At 30.8% G+C, this 14,937-nt stretch overlaps 1 protein-coding gene and 1 pseudogene across 1 annotated transcript; one reads left to right on the forward strand and one right to left on the reverse strand.

Annotated features, from left to right (window-relative positions):
* The first annotated feature begins 4,856 nt into the window (after positions 1-4,856).
* Positions 4,857-6,778, forward strand: LOC140990950 (WUSCHEL-related homeobox 11-like). Its single transcript, XM_073460839.1, has 3 exons — positions 4,857-5,590; positions 5,920-6,095; positions 6,616-6,778. The coding sequence occupies exons 1-3, from the start codon at positions 5,014-5,016 to the stop codon at positions 6,631-6,633; spliced, it is 771 nt and encodes a 256-aa protein (XP_073316940.1). The 5' UTR covers positions 4,857-5,013; the 3' UTR covers positions 6,634-6,778.
* Positions 6,779-11,309: 4,531 nt separating this feature from the next.
* On the reverse strand, positions 11,310-13,080 carry LOC140991271 (protein PLANT CADMIUM RESISTANCE 10-like; annotated as a pseudogene).
* Between the last annotated feature and the right edge of the window lie 1,857 nt (positions 13,081-14,937).

Consider the following 14,937-nt stretch of genomic DNA (forward strand, 5'->3'; position numbering starts at 1 on the left):
TGTCAAAATACTCGGCCCGAGTGTTGAAAGACAAAGTTTGGTTATAGTTTGACCTACAAGCTAAGCCATGTTGGTATAATATAAGTAAATTTAAGAATATGGTAATCGAACTTATTTTTAAAATTAATTAATTAAACAATTTATGGGTTTTTGGATTAAAAAAAATTTTAAAAAAATTGAACAGTTTGTGGGTTTTCAAGACGTGAACTCATGCTATAATAATTTCTCGATAGGAAAACAAAACAATTAATTAATGGAAACAATCTGCATGTTGATGTAATTAATATGTCCAAATTAATTAATTTGGGCAACGCATGTGTAAATGTTTATAATAAATTATGTCTTACAAATGAAGCATAAGCAAACAAGGACAGGCAATTCTGACAAGAAAATCATTACAATTTTATATTACTAATAATAATAAAAACAAAATTAATTCTATTATTATTCATATTAATAATATTTAAAAGATTGATAATTGTTTAATAAAAAAATATTTAAGAAACTAATCCATTTGAGCGTGAATGATTGTTCCACTAACCGATATAAATATTATATTCTATTAATTAATACGAATTTTCTGACCACAATAATTGGTTTATTGTACGTTAATGGCTGCATTAATTAATCAAATTTTGGTGACCGTTGATTTAATATATTATAAAAATAAAAATAAATAAATACAAAAGTGTGAAACCGTGAGTGACCTCAGAAGAATTAAATGCATACTCAAATAATTGCATGCACTTCATCCTAGAAAAACTATCGCACTTTTCCTTTCTTTGACACAATTAGCCAGGAGGATGACTATCTTTCATATATAAAAAAAACTCCAAAAACCTTATAGGATGTAATCGAGCCGAGCCGAGCCGAGCCGAGCCGAGTCGAGCCGAACTCTTGAATATTTGAGCTTGACTCGTTTATAATCGAGCCGAGCTCGAGCTTTATTTAACGAATATATGCATGACTCACGAGCTTATTCAAGCCTTTATCGAGCCTAAACAAGCTTAATAAATATGAATTATACATTTAAATTTTCATTAAATTAATTAAAAATAAATTATATATTTAAAGCAAAATATATTATTCTTATTAAAATTTGTAAATTTATTATAATAAATAAATTTAATAGATTTTTCTATATATTTCATAAATAATATGCAAAATCAATAAATCAAATATCAAAACTATTATTTTTTCATCTAAAAGATTACTCATGAACTTACTCACGAGCTAACGAGCCGAATACTGTAAAGCTTGAGTTTGATTTGTTTATCTTAACGAGTCTCATTAAACGAGCTCAAACGAGTTTTTATCGAATCGAGTTTCGAATAGCTCACAAACATTTACATCCCTACTTATACATATGATATATAACACCTAACAAGACTCAACTTTAATACATGTTATAAGATGGTCATAATTTATACATTCACAACGGACTAGCAAAGTGTCGTACTGTTTTGATAGTTTATTTAGTCATATTTCAATTTCTAGTATAATAAAGTTATTTATTTATTATTAAATTTTTTTTAGCTCACATTATAGTTGAGAGGGTTGAATAAACTCTCATAAAATTTTCTGAATTTCGTGTCGTTCTTAACAGTTTTTAAATTGTTAAGAAATCGGTTAGATTAGCAGAACCACTAAAATGTGAGTAAGTGCATAATGTGTTGCTTGACTAGTGATAACTATATTTGATAGTTTAGCAACAAACAGTTAGAACTATGATTGGAAAAAATATAAAGTGTTTAAAAAATAACATAAATATTTTTGATGGATTTTCGGAAACTTATACATCACTCATTCTTTCATTAGGAAGGTTTCCACTAAAACATTTTGGTTTTACAACGTCTTACAACAACCCACTCTAGATAGAAATTATCACTGCCTAGACTGAAAACTCTTAATGATCAATTTACAAATGTTGATGTTTAAGAACCATTTGTTCATAAGACAACAATACTAAAACCCAACGGTCGGTTTTTACAGCTTAGGTTGTTAGTATAACACGAAATGATATATAATATAATTGATAAGAGTGTGATAAGTGAACAGCTTGATATCGAAAGATTAAGTGTGCTCAAATATCTTTAAGAATGTGGACTTAATAATAGTTTAGTTTCTGTAAAAATGATTGTGGTTGCTTTCTTCAAAAATTATGTATTTTTATAGTTGAAATGCTCCAACGGTCGGATTTGCTTTTCAGTGATCTTTTGTTCTATCATCCGACAAAACAGACATGTCTCTTTCAGTCGATGTACGTATCATTAAATTCTCATTTAATGTTTCTTGTGCTTTTGCGATTTTAAGCTCTTGTTTTTTTGTAAGGCTGACACACCATATTCCGAAATAGATAACTTTCTGTAATTTGAGAGTTGATAGGATACTTGTGTAATCTATTTGAAATAACTCATTTCTGACAAGTGACAGTGCAGTTAGATCTTAGCGGTTTGAACACGTGTACTGCCAGTCACTTTGGTATATGATATATTGTAACTAGAGTTCAGACATTCTACGGGGCTTGCAAATGGATCTTCTAATGCACTTGTTTGATTGCTTAAACTGATCCAACGGTCTGAAATCCTGAAATACAATTAACGAGCGGCTGGACTGAAAACAACTCGATAATGTTATTTATCAATCACCAAAACTTATACTTAGGGTAATATCATGAATATTCTAACAATTTTACTGATGTAACATTGAATATTGTATCAATTTGCTGTCACAACAATGTTCCAACATAAAAAAATATTTAAATTACTAAAAATAAACAAATTGAATGCAAATAAACTGAAATCTGACTAAATAGAGGACTAAAATCAAAATAAGATCAATGTTTCAAAAAGAATTTTGTTATTTTTCCTCTATATTTAAGGTGAAATCAAAACTAATTATTTTTTATGGATGGAATGAATTNGCTAAAGCATCTATCATTTAATGTTAAATGATAATTATGATCATTTAGAATGTATATTAGGACATGTATCGTTTAACATTGGATAATGTAAAATATTTTCATAAATCTTTAATTAATAATGTTGGTTGACTTTGATATCGTGGTAGAAATCACTTTTCTAAAGTTCAAGCTAGCTCGTAAAATAGGCCTATTTTATAGTATTATTATTAAGAGGCTATCAGGTTTCATATACCATATCGACTCTTTTTTTTTTTTCTCCCGATCGAACAAGGACCAGAATTTAAGGGGGGATTATGTTGAATTTATGCATGATAATATAATTTTTAACAAGATGAAATAACACTTTATTATTATTATTTTTTTAGAATAATCAAAGAGTTCAATATTTTCGGCTCCAACCACATGAGGCATAAGAACAAGAGGCAATAAAAATTTCGGAAAATTATAATTCTGGTATTGTATATTGTTTCACTAAGTTTTTTATCCTCGATGTTGCCTGAATTGGATCTCGGTCTTGTATCTTTCATTTTTTAGTAAATTTTATAATCAGTTTCGCAATTTTATTCATTTTTCACGAGAGTGTTGATGTCAATCATGTAATATTGTATATTTCAATGTTATTACGAAAAAATCCTAATTAAAGTTACGAAAAAACAAATTGCAACTTTGTTTAGGATATTATAGCTTTAAATTAAGTGATTGCTTTAACTAGTAACATCCATCTCCACATTCATCATTGATACGCACGTATATCAAATTGCATATTTAGAAAACTATCACACAATTAAAAATCTAACACGTGATAATTAATTGTTAATGTAACAGCGAATGTTACACGAAATATGAACATTATATGGTCTGTTTAAATTCCAGATTAGTTAAAGGGTTAAATTTTCTAATTCTTAATTTAAGGCAGCTGTGTTGCTAACATTTTGAAAACAATTGTTAAACTAATGACAATACCGTACCGAAATTTCGGATACCGTATACCGTACCGAAAATATTGGTATGAGAAAAATGATACCGTTACCTTACCCATTTTTCGGCACGGTAAATACCGTCATACCGAAAATATATATAAAAAAATTCATTCTCTTGTAATTTCAAGGACAATGATTATCAATACTAAACAAATCTCCCAAGACAGTCAAATAGACCAGGAAAGATATATACAAAACAAATTCATAAAGACAATAAATACCAACCGTAACATGTATCTGGAGATCCAAGACATCAATCAACACCAATAAACTTCAATCACAACACATGTGACTTCTTCATCCGCTATCTTTGCAACAATGTATGAGGTCCTGTGATTTCTGAAGCCTGTCAGCTTTTCAACAAGTCGAGGCTCAACATCCAGTCTTCTAGCTAACTGTAAGGTTAGGCTATAGAGATAAGACTTCTCAACAGTTTAAATTCTCAACTATGAGTCGAGTTACTTTAATGAACTTTGATTTGGACTATTTCAACATGACGAGTCCAAACAGAAGTTATATTCTTTATTTTGGTATGGTATCGATATATATCATTTTATACAAAAAATATATTTTTAAATTTATATATATTATTTCGATATTTCGGTATATACCGAAAATTTCAAATTCCATACCGTACCGAAATTTTTGGTATACCAAAAATTTTGATAAATTTGATATTTTTCGGTACGGTATACCGAAAATTCGGTATTTTTCCCATCCCTAAACAATATATACTAACTAGTTTAGTATTTCAATATATTTTCCTAAGGGTTGCCTAGGACTTTTTTACCAGCGTTCAGAGATATCGATTTTCTAAAAATCAGAGTGGTGGATGACCATCCATCGTATATCTTTTAGAACACGGTTTATAATACATGATTTGATACCGAGGTTTTGGATTCGAGGCTCCAAAAAAATAAAATAAATCACAAACTCTTATTGTTGTCCCAATATTCCTACGACATGGTATAGGAAAGAATATTTGATAGCCTCACCTAGTCTTTAAATACTCTTGCTAGAAACCCTTCGAATATTACTCCAAGACTTGTATGTGACAAATAAGTCGTCGTTTTCTTGAATTTTCACCACCGTCTTAAACTCTTAATTACCATGTATAGTCAAGCCCAAGACATGACCGCCACACGTCCGAGTCTTGGCGTGGAAGCCTCCGCCGATCAGAGACAGGAGCCGGTTCGGTCGCGGTGGACACCGAAGCCAGAACAAATCCTGATTCTTGAATCAATCTTCAACAGCGGGATGGTGAATCCACCCAAGAACGACACCGTGAGGATCCGAAAGATGCTCGAGAAGTTTGGCTCCGTAGGCGACGCCAATGTCTTCTACTGGTTCCAGAACCGCCGCTCCCGGTCGCGCCGTAGGCAGCGGCAAATCCAGGAATCCCTCGCCACAGGAGAGCCTCCGCGAGCTCCACAGCGGGAGATTCAGTATGAAAACAGAGGCGTGGCTGCAGGTGGATTTGCAGCAAATTCTTTTTGTATGAACACAAGCTCCCGTAATTTGGTGGGATCGGGCTCTTCTTCAATATCTCGTGGGATCAGTGAAAGTGATCACGCTGTTTCTTATAATTTTCATGATTTTTTCTTGTATTCGCCGGGCCTCCAAGAACTGGACCAAAACTCAATTTTTGGACACTCCGATGCTTCAAATTTGCAATATCAAACTCCAGGTACGTACATAAAAATAATATATTAAAATCTCATGCATGTCATAAGTTGATAATCTTTTATAAGAGATGAAGATCAAACTTCATCTCACTTCCATGAAAAGTTGTAAACCCTAGCTTTCACGCCACAAATAGCTGTATATATATTTGAATTGCGAATTGAAAATTGTTTTTAGTTAAATAAATTTACATATATACATTTATTAATATGATATTATAGAGGTTTTTATTTTGTTTTTTGTTGAATATATTCCGAATTTTAATTTTTTTTATCGAAATAATACCATAAACTAGAATTGATTCAAACCAAATATATAAATTCTATATTTCAGGAGTGATCACAGTGTTTATAAATGGAGTAGCAACAGATGTGAGTAGGGGGCCTTTTGACATTAAGGCGATGTTTGGGGGGGAATTTGTGTTATTTCATTCGTCAGGGATGCCATTGCAAGTCAATGAGTATGGATTTCTGGTGCACAGCTTGCAGCATGGTGAAAGCTATTTTCTGGTAATTAATTAATTATACATAATTATTTCTTTTTTTTATTGTTTTCTTGATTTATTAATTTATGAAAATTATGCCTTGAAAATTGCGTTCAATATTATTAATAATATAATTCACGTTATATAAACACGCATACGGAATAGTGAGTTCCATGATCATCGTCGCCTTTGTATTTATTTATTTTCAAGAATTTTTCATTAATTTAAATAGAAAATTAATACTAATCCGAAATGAATTATAAATATCACCATAAAATGCCTTTTTCCAGAAGGGTTTTGGGCTTTGTAAAATTCAAATAATTTCAAATAAAACATATATATACATATATATATGTGCAAGAAATGTAATAAATAAATAAGCAAACAGAAACGTAAATTGGGAAATGGTATGTATCTCCAAATTCCATGCTTTTATTGAACTTTGAAAAAAAGAATATGATGGATTTTATACTCGGTATCTCTTTGCCCACATGTACAGTACTTTAATAATCTGCTTGATTAATTATCTTTCAATTTATTTTCAGGTTCCAAGAAATTCTTGATTTCAAGTGGAAGAAACCTGCTTTTGGGGATTTCTAGATTTTGTTTTCCCTGAAAAAATGGGGAGAGAATTTGCAGGAAAATTGTATTTCTGATCTCGTAATGTTTGTCTACTTTTTTTTTGTCCTTATATGTCATCAAATTTCAATTTTAGTCTAATATCTCATAATTTTTAACTATTTGAGTTTTTTTCCATCGAAAATGTTGATGTGACATTCTACACACGTCAACGTCACATTAGCATTACCTGGAAAAAATGACGAAAATGTTAAAAACAGATATAATAGACTAAAATTTTCAAATTTTAAATTTGTTGTTACCATAATATATAGTAATTAATAGAAATCGTGTTGTATTTTATTTTCCTTTTAATCGTTTAAATTATGTACATTGCATTTAGGAGATAATTAAAAGTGATGTACGGTACTGCCAAAGAGAGAAACATCAATGGTGCACCTTAATATGTTAACTTTTTAGCTCAAGACAATTTGTCTTATAAAAGGCACCATACTTTCATACATATTGAGAGGATTCATGTTCAAGTCTCCTCCATCCAAATAAATATATATATACATTTATAACTTTCTAAAATTTTATTATTCGAGAAAATTACATTCAAATTCTTTTTATGCAACTGACATGTTTTTTTATCCTATCGTCGATCAACCAACGGTTTTAGTTAACTAGTTCGAACTTTTTTCAAGTTTAATCATTTTTTACACGTGTTCTGACGTGACTTCAAAAATAATGACATGGTATCAAAAAATTCTAACTTGAAGCAAGAAATTGATAACGCGATCGACTTCATGTTAGCACTCATATGTGAAAAACACAAAGACTGAGAAAAATACAAGTTGACTGTGATTTGACCAATAACATGATCTAAAATTAAAAATACAGGGACAAAAAATATAATTTCAGCTTGATAATTTTATAATATTTATGCATGATTCAATAATGGTCACGTCGGCAACAACCTAATGTCCCCGAAGAAACCATGCAGTTTATTATATCACAAGCTTTGAGCAGAATCCTTTTATTTTATTTTTTTTTTAAATAATAATAATCAATAAAAGTTTTCCACATGCCAACTCAATCGGGACGAGTATTTTAATACAAACTTTAATGTGAGCACAGAGTACCTTATTGTTGATCTATATCGTTTGATGCAACTCATTTCTTACGTTACCCAATTCAATGTCATTGATTATGTTATATGTTACAAATGTCTCGTATCGAATATTAAAATTAGTAAAGAGTAGTTTATAAATTCATTAGTTTATATTACCAAATAGACAAACTGATCTTTTATATGGAGCGACTCTTGGGTTGATAACTTAACGCTAGTCGCTAGTACTCTCGTTAAGAGTCGACGTAGTAAAAAACGATTTGAAAAAGGACGATCATCGTTAGTGTCAATAATTGTGTAAAAAAAGAAAGTTATAGGATAGATTAAGGTGCATGGTGGTGCATGCACTAGATACTGAAAGGTGTGTGAAATCCATCTAAGTAGGCTATCGCGGATGTCGGTTTCTAAAGAGTTTGATAAAGTTACAAATGTTCCACATCGAATAATAAACTAATAAAAAAAATGGATTATAAACACCCATGATGTTATACCACTCATTAACAAACATGCACCTCTTAAATTTATAACATGTCGTTATATATATATCAATATGTTTGGGATAGGAAGAAAGTTACAAATAAAAGACTAATTATTTTGGTTGGAGAGAATTTGTCAAATCCATTAATTACTTGTGTCAACATTACGATGAAAATATGACAAAAAGTAAAAATAGGACAAACTTACAAGATAATGATCCAATCTTTTTCAACTTGAAAAATTCTAAGTCCAAAGTTCATTAAAAAAAACTCAAAATAGATCAACTTAGAAGATATTTTGACGATTTCTCGAAAATTAGAGTAATCTCTCTCTTATTTCCTCGTTATTATGGTTCTTGGATTTTTTTATTATCATTAATGCTAGAGGAGTAGGAGTTGATGATCTCAAACTGGAGATCTGTCTCATTTTCTGGACAGTACTTGATGTCACTGGGTCAAGAGGCCCGTGATATTCTTGGATCCTTTTCTAGTCATTATATATTTATGCAGATTTGATTTATTAATTATCGTGGTGTGATTTACCTTCAGATTGTCATAAACCAAAATTTATTGCTAACTTATAATAATGTATGCAAGAGCAAAGGCAGGTTCACATGATTATGATTGATTTGTATACATAAGCCGAGACATCCATTAATAAATTAGATTATAACAATTGAAAATATTTTTCAAATATGAATGTCTATATTCGATATATATACAGGAACATCAGAAATAAAGAAAAATTCGATTTAATTAATTTGTCTTTAAAATTTCAATGATTTTAACACAAAGTTTGATTTTTGTAAATTGGTTTTTAAGTTTGGCTATTTTGCTCAAATTGCAGCTGTAGCTTTGAATAACTCAGCAATTTCTGATGTCATGTCGACATCTTTCGATATCGCGTTAATATTTTTATGCTGCAACTTCAGCACTCCAGAGAAATAGAACTAGAAGTGAAAAAAATCAAAATTTATAATACTAAAATTAAACTTCCATAACTTACTGGATCAGTATCCAAAATAGAAAATATCAGTGGACCAAAATATTAACTAACAAATTATTTAGAAAGAAGCTGAAACTTTAATTTATAATGACAGCCATATATATTTTTGTAATATAGTGTAAACATCGACCCCTCTTTTATTATTTTTTACATCGTTTTTAGTCAAAGTTTATCCTGGCAGCAAACTTTTAGTTTTAACAATGACATATTTAAACAGCATGATAAATTTAACAAAAATATTGGATTTTCTAAACCATGTTAATAAATCATTAAAATTAAATATTCAAGTCCTCGTTAGCATGAATTTTCCTGTAGGAAATGTTTTAATAAAATTATTGAAGAAACCCTTGACGTGTGAGAATTGAGAAGTGCATTAGAATGCTCATGTGCACCGTATACGTCAATGATATGTCTGTGCCACATCAAAAAAAGAGAGATTATAAAAAAATATACATTAAAAATATTAACACTGAAATTCGACAATATAAATGACCAAAATTGCCAAAAATCATCCCAATGCTTACACAGAAACTAAGGATTTCTTACCCATAAGGAGATGTTCGAGTTAGTAGAATAGGTGAGAGTTTGACCATTTGTTAGGAGTTCGATTCCTCCGACCAACACCTTCTCGGACGAGTTTATCCAGTGTGGTTTACGAGACTAACATAGTTTGCAAAATATTGCAATAACCTAAGGGTTTATCCAATGCATACCAAAAGATAACATGTATGGATTCTTACGTCATAAAAAAGCAAGGATTTTTTCAATAAGTAGATGCATTTTCAATTATTTATTACTCAATCTTTAGACAATAAATACCACAATATGTAAATATCCCCAAGTACATTAAGAAACCAATTCAATGGAGGAGATGTTCTGATAAAATTGTCGAAACAGAATACATGTATGTCTGCTTTTAAATTGTGATGAAAAATTATAGACTGCTCTTGATCATGAGCTATCATTGCTAAATAATGTTAATGATAATAATAAAAGGTTCTAGAATATTATAATATGCGAAAAATGAATAAGAAGATGTTAGAAAATTTTAGAGTAGCAAAGATCTAGATTTTTCAAGGCCTATAAGTAGGCTTGCACTAAAGCATCCAAAAACAATAAAAAAAATTGTTACCCTACTATTAAATATTCAATTTATAGAGCTTATTATTCATGACTTCCGATAAATCCTAAAACTAAACATTGAATATCTTTAGAAAACTCCTATGAATACTAGCACATCCCAACATCACCAAAACACACAGAAATAACTATCTTGTTTCAAGTTTAATTTTCTACATGTTTATCTTTAATTGCAGTCATGACGTCTAACACATGGTTTGATTATAATTTTTATCCTAAAAAGTATCGTACCAATTATAACAATGCATAAGATTGTTTCCAATATAAATCTTATGGTACAATTCAATTCGGGTGTGATATCTTTAACCAATCTAAAACAAACTGTCTTTTTATAACTTAGTTATAGTTATAGCCAAAACCAACATATTTTAAATCACTCAAGAGTCTATGTTCATTAAACGAGTTTGGTAGAGATCTTCTATATATATATATTAATGTCTTTCTGCACGCCTGACGTACTTGTACAGTCTGTCTTTTTATATGAGTAGTCTTATTAAAAAAAAATATAAATTAAATTTGGAAAAAATAATTTTTTTATCTCAAAGATATAGATCCCGAGCCAACAATGATGATACGGTTGAGTTAATTCTATTGGATAAAAAATTCAGTGATTGGGGTATTGTTATAGGAAATATGAGTATTTTATGAATTTTTTTAAAAAATATCATTACACTATTTTGTCTCTGACTCTCTGTCAAGCTCAAGTTTTATATATGATAAAAGATTACCATCGAGAGACTACATGTCCCTGTAATATACTTGGAGTTGTCACACCGAAAAGATATTACAATATTCATGATAAATCAATGCCAATGACGATTTCATTCGTAGCAATGGATCGTGATGAGTTTTAGTATTTTATTTGTAATTATGATGGATGTTATTAGTTATAGCACTACAAGGAAACAAACTTAAATTACGAAAAATTGTCTCTGAAGCTCATTTTTCTGTTTCAAATGAAAGTTTGAGATGGAAAATTCCAACATCCAAAAATCCCAAGCTACTCAAACAAGTATTTAATTTCGAGGACATCAATGGCCAAGGCTAGTTGAATCCAAGGAGATGACATAACAACTAGTGTGTTAACCTTTTGAAGTGTTCAAACCCTATTCATTGTGTAATATCCACATAACTCCAGCAGGTGCACAGCTGACAAAAAGACAAAATTCTAAATGCTCAGACACCAAGCAAAGGCAATTGATGGATCACACCAGACCACGTTGACCGTATTCAAAGTCATTGAGCTGAATTTGAGTTCAGTAACCAAGCCTTTCTTGGAACTAATGCAACTCTTTGTATTATTAACACAGATGGATTGTCAAGGTACCAGCACTATGGCCAACTCTTCAACTATCAGAGCCACATTAAACAACCAAAAGCACAAAACCAAGTCAACCATCCTCGAACATCCACGGTAGAAAAGTTGGCCACAATTCTTAGAGGAGATACATGCATATATCGTGAAAATGTAAATTTTCTTGTTTTCGTTTTTCTGGATTTCATGAATGATGAAAAAGTCTACATGAAAGCATGAATGCAAAGATATACCTGCAAGTTGTACTTTGACCTTAATATCCTTCGGTAGCAACACACACAGCATGCAAGAAGCATCCAGGTAACCCCCACATGATGCCATCATCCAACACACGGCACAAGGAATTAATAAGAGACCACAAAATAAAATCAGTTGCACAAGATCCCATTAGAGTTCCAGACCACAAAAACTTAGCATTTTTGGCAAAAAGATAGCATGGGCAAAATAAGCCAACACAACCTGAGCAGTAAATGAAGAAGTTAGTTAGGAAATAATAAAATCAGGCTGAGATACCACAGAGTCATATTAGCTCTAGGAAAATACCAGAACACCATAAACTATTTTGTAAAGATAATCCTGATGTGATCCCACACACTTCAAGTCCGATTATAATTCAGTTTATGAGTTCCCTTTTGTTGAGGAGAAACATAAGGCGGTCTTACTAAAAAGCAATTCTTATTGATGTCAGGTTTGACCTTGAGTAATCTCTGTCACAAAATGAAACAAGGATTTCACAAGTGTGAAAACATTCGCATAGCTTAATGTACTTTCTCTAGAAACACATCTCTCAACTTTTTGAAAAGAAAATAGGTCGCACGGATAAATAAAAGTGAGATTGAAATTATTTTCCATTAAGTGGACAATAAACAGTTATCATAACCTCCACAAGGATTTCCACAATAGACTACATTCAAAAAAAAGGTGATTCCAATCTCACTCGTATTGGTCATAATTCAACATCTTTTATGTGAGATAATTACATATGCATTAATATATAAATTATGAGACATGCCTTCTAGCAGGATAGAATAAAAAATTATAGGGATGATCATCACATATTTCCTGTGCTACACAAAAAGGCACCCTGCATTCCCTTTCTTTGCTTCTTATAAATCAAGATCGCAAGGCAGAAAGTATCGTACAGCTCTGCATATCATCAAAACAAGCACAGATTCCAGATGACCACACTTCAGGCACATTATGTTTGTGCCGTTGAGCTGCATCCACATGGGTTACTGTTTCTGCTTCTGCATCTGACTGATTCAGAGGAACTTTAGTTGGTTGAACAGCTTGAACTGTAATCTGCAGCAAGCATAACAAGAATTCACCAAAATTTCCCCATAGGACAGCAGAGATTTCCTAATCCATCCAAACTACCTCCATTCATCGTGCCAGAAATCGCAAAAATATTGAACATGTGTGTGTGCATAAACATATAGGGTTGTCCTGTGCATGGGACCAAAAAATCCCCCAATGATGTAAAATAGTAAATACATTGCAGGCATTACAGAAATTTACTGGCTCAATCATCCAGTTAAATCATCATGCACTGTAGACGATTCAAGGTGCGAAGCAGAGCAAGTCCAAAGGAAGAACACTGAAAATAATGCTGGCACATTTGAAGAAACTCAAGAGGGACAAGAATCAACTTTCTCCACGATAATTTTCACTGATAAGCTCTAAATATTGTTTTTGGATTATCTCTCTCTGCCTACATGCCTCTTCATTAACCTGAACAGGACCTTCACTTCCTTGCGGTGAATTAGCCACTTGTCAGCACTCTTGCATGGTTTCAACTGATATATAAAATTTAACAAGTTTTTAAATGCTGCCCAAGTCCATAATTATTAATTCGATAATTGCGTATTGAGAAATACACAAACTGTGTTTCAGTGCATATTCTTAAAGAAAGACTGCTTCATCAGATTCTCGAAACACAGGCAGATCATTGTCAGCAAAAGCTCATCTTGCCATACTAAGTTTCTCACATATTTAGCAATTAAGAGCTGCGTCAATTTCGGATTATGATCATAGTACTACTTCACGAAAAACAAATACAAATCAAGGAACGAAATTACAGGAGTTCAACATTTAAGAAACAGACATAATTTCCCTAATTACCCCAAAAAAAAAAAATCAAACTTTGACCTAAAATGAATCAGAAACATCTCGAAAAATTTGTTACATGAATCAATTGAAGGTAGAAACTCAATCATGGATTCTCAATCATTAAAGAAAATAGATGGAATTGAGAACGGGCAATGACCTGAGATAGAGAACCATAGAAACTTTCCAATTAGATAAATTACGGATTTGCTAGAGGCAGCGCAAAAGTGCAATTTTGTAAAACAAAAGCGCTGTAGCGTTTTAACAATTTTAAAATTAAATTATTATTTAACTAATTCTTCTTTACCTCAAGTTACCTCAACATTCTTATAGAAAATTAAATAAAATTAAAAAAAAAAATTTGAAGTACATTTAGTTGGGGGTGGGGCTATATATTGAAGCAAACTTGTCCCTCAATTTTTTCTATAAAAATATCATATTTATCATTTTTTATATAAAAATAAAACAAAATAATTAAAAATTCCTCTTTTTAATTCTTCTTAAATCCTAAAGCTTAAAAATTTATAAATCCGAAATTCTAGATTAACATTTAAAAGTCCCAACTTCCATTGCAATTCTAGTTACTTTTTTTTATCCGACAATTCTAGGTAGAATAAGTCTGTTATGAGACACTCTCGCGAACCGATCAATACCTAGAAAAATAGTTTTTATTTTAAAAAAAAATAGTTTTTTCATGGGTCAGATAGGATATCCGTCTCACAAAATTATTTGAAAATATCGCCCATAAGAGTTTAGTGTTCTAAGTATCTTGGTTATATAAATATTAATTGTGGTCTATTTTCAATATTGTAATCCTAGCTAAGTATTTGTGGTTCCATTCTGTAAATCAATTTTTTTTTATTGCTAAAATAGTCATATCATATGATTTTGTAAATAAACCATTTTGATATATTGAATACTTATATAAGCTTATTTGATTTAATATCGTTAGAAATTATTGAAATTTATTAATATGAATTTTTTAATTCTATTTTAGTATCAGTTTATTACTTAATTCAAATAATTCGATAAATAAATTGTTGTTTTTGATTTGGTGTGAGTATATTTTTCATCAATCTTTGATAAAAGTATGTCTAGCTCCGTAACTCAACACATATGACCAAAGTAATATAT

This window comes from Primulina huaijiensis, chromosome 13, assembly GCF_012295235.1.
Source record: "Primulina huaijiensis isolate GDHJ02 chromosome 13, ASM1229523v2, whole genome shotgun sequence".
In the NCBI taxonomy this organism is placed as follows: Eukaryota; Viridiplantae; Streptophyta; class Magnoliopsida; order Lamiales; family Gesneriaceae; genus Primulina; species Primulina huaijiensis.

What these genes read in the sequence shown, in the direction of transcription:
- LOC140990950 (XM_073460839.1), top strand. Translation starts at nt 5,014, where the DNA reads ATGTATAGTCAAGCCCAAGACATGACCGCCACACGTCCGAGTCTTGGC. An exon ending in TTTGCAATATCAAACTCCAG is followed by an intron (nt 5,591 to 5,919) that starts GTACGTACATAA and finishes TCTATATTTCAG; the next exon opens with GAGTGATCACAGTGTTTATA.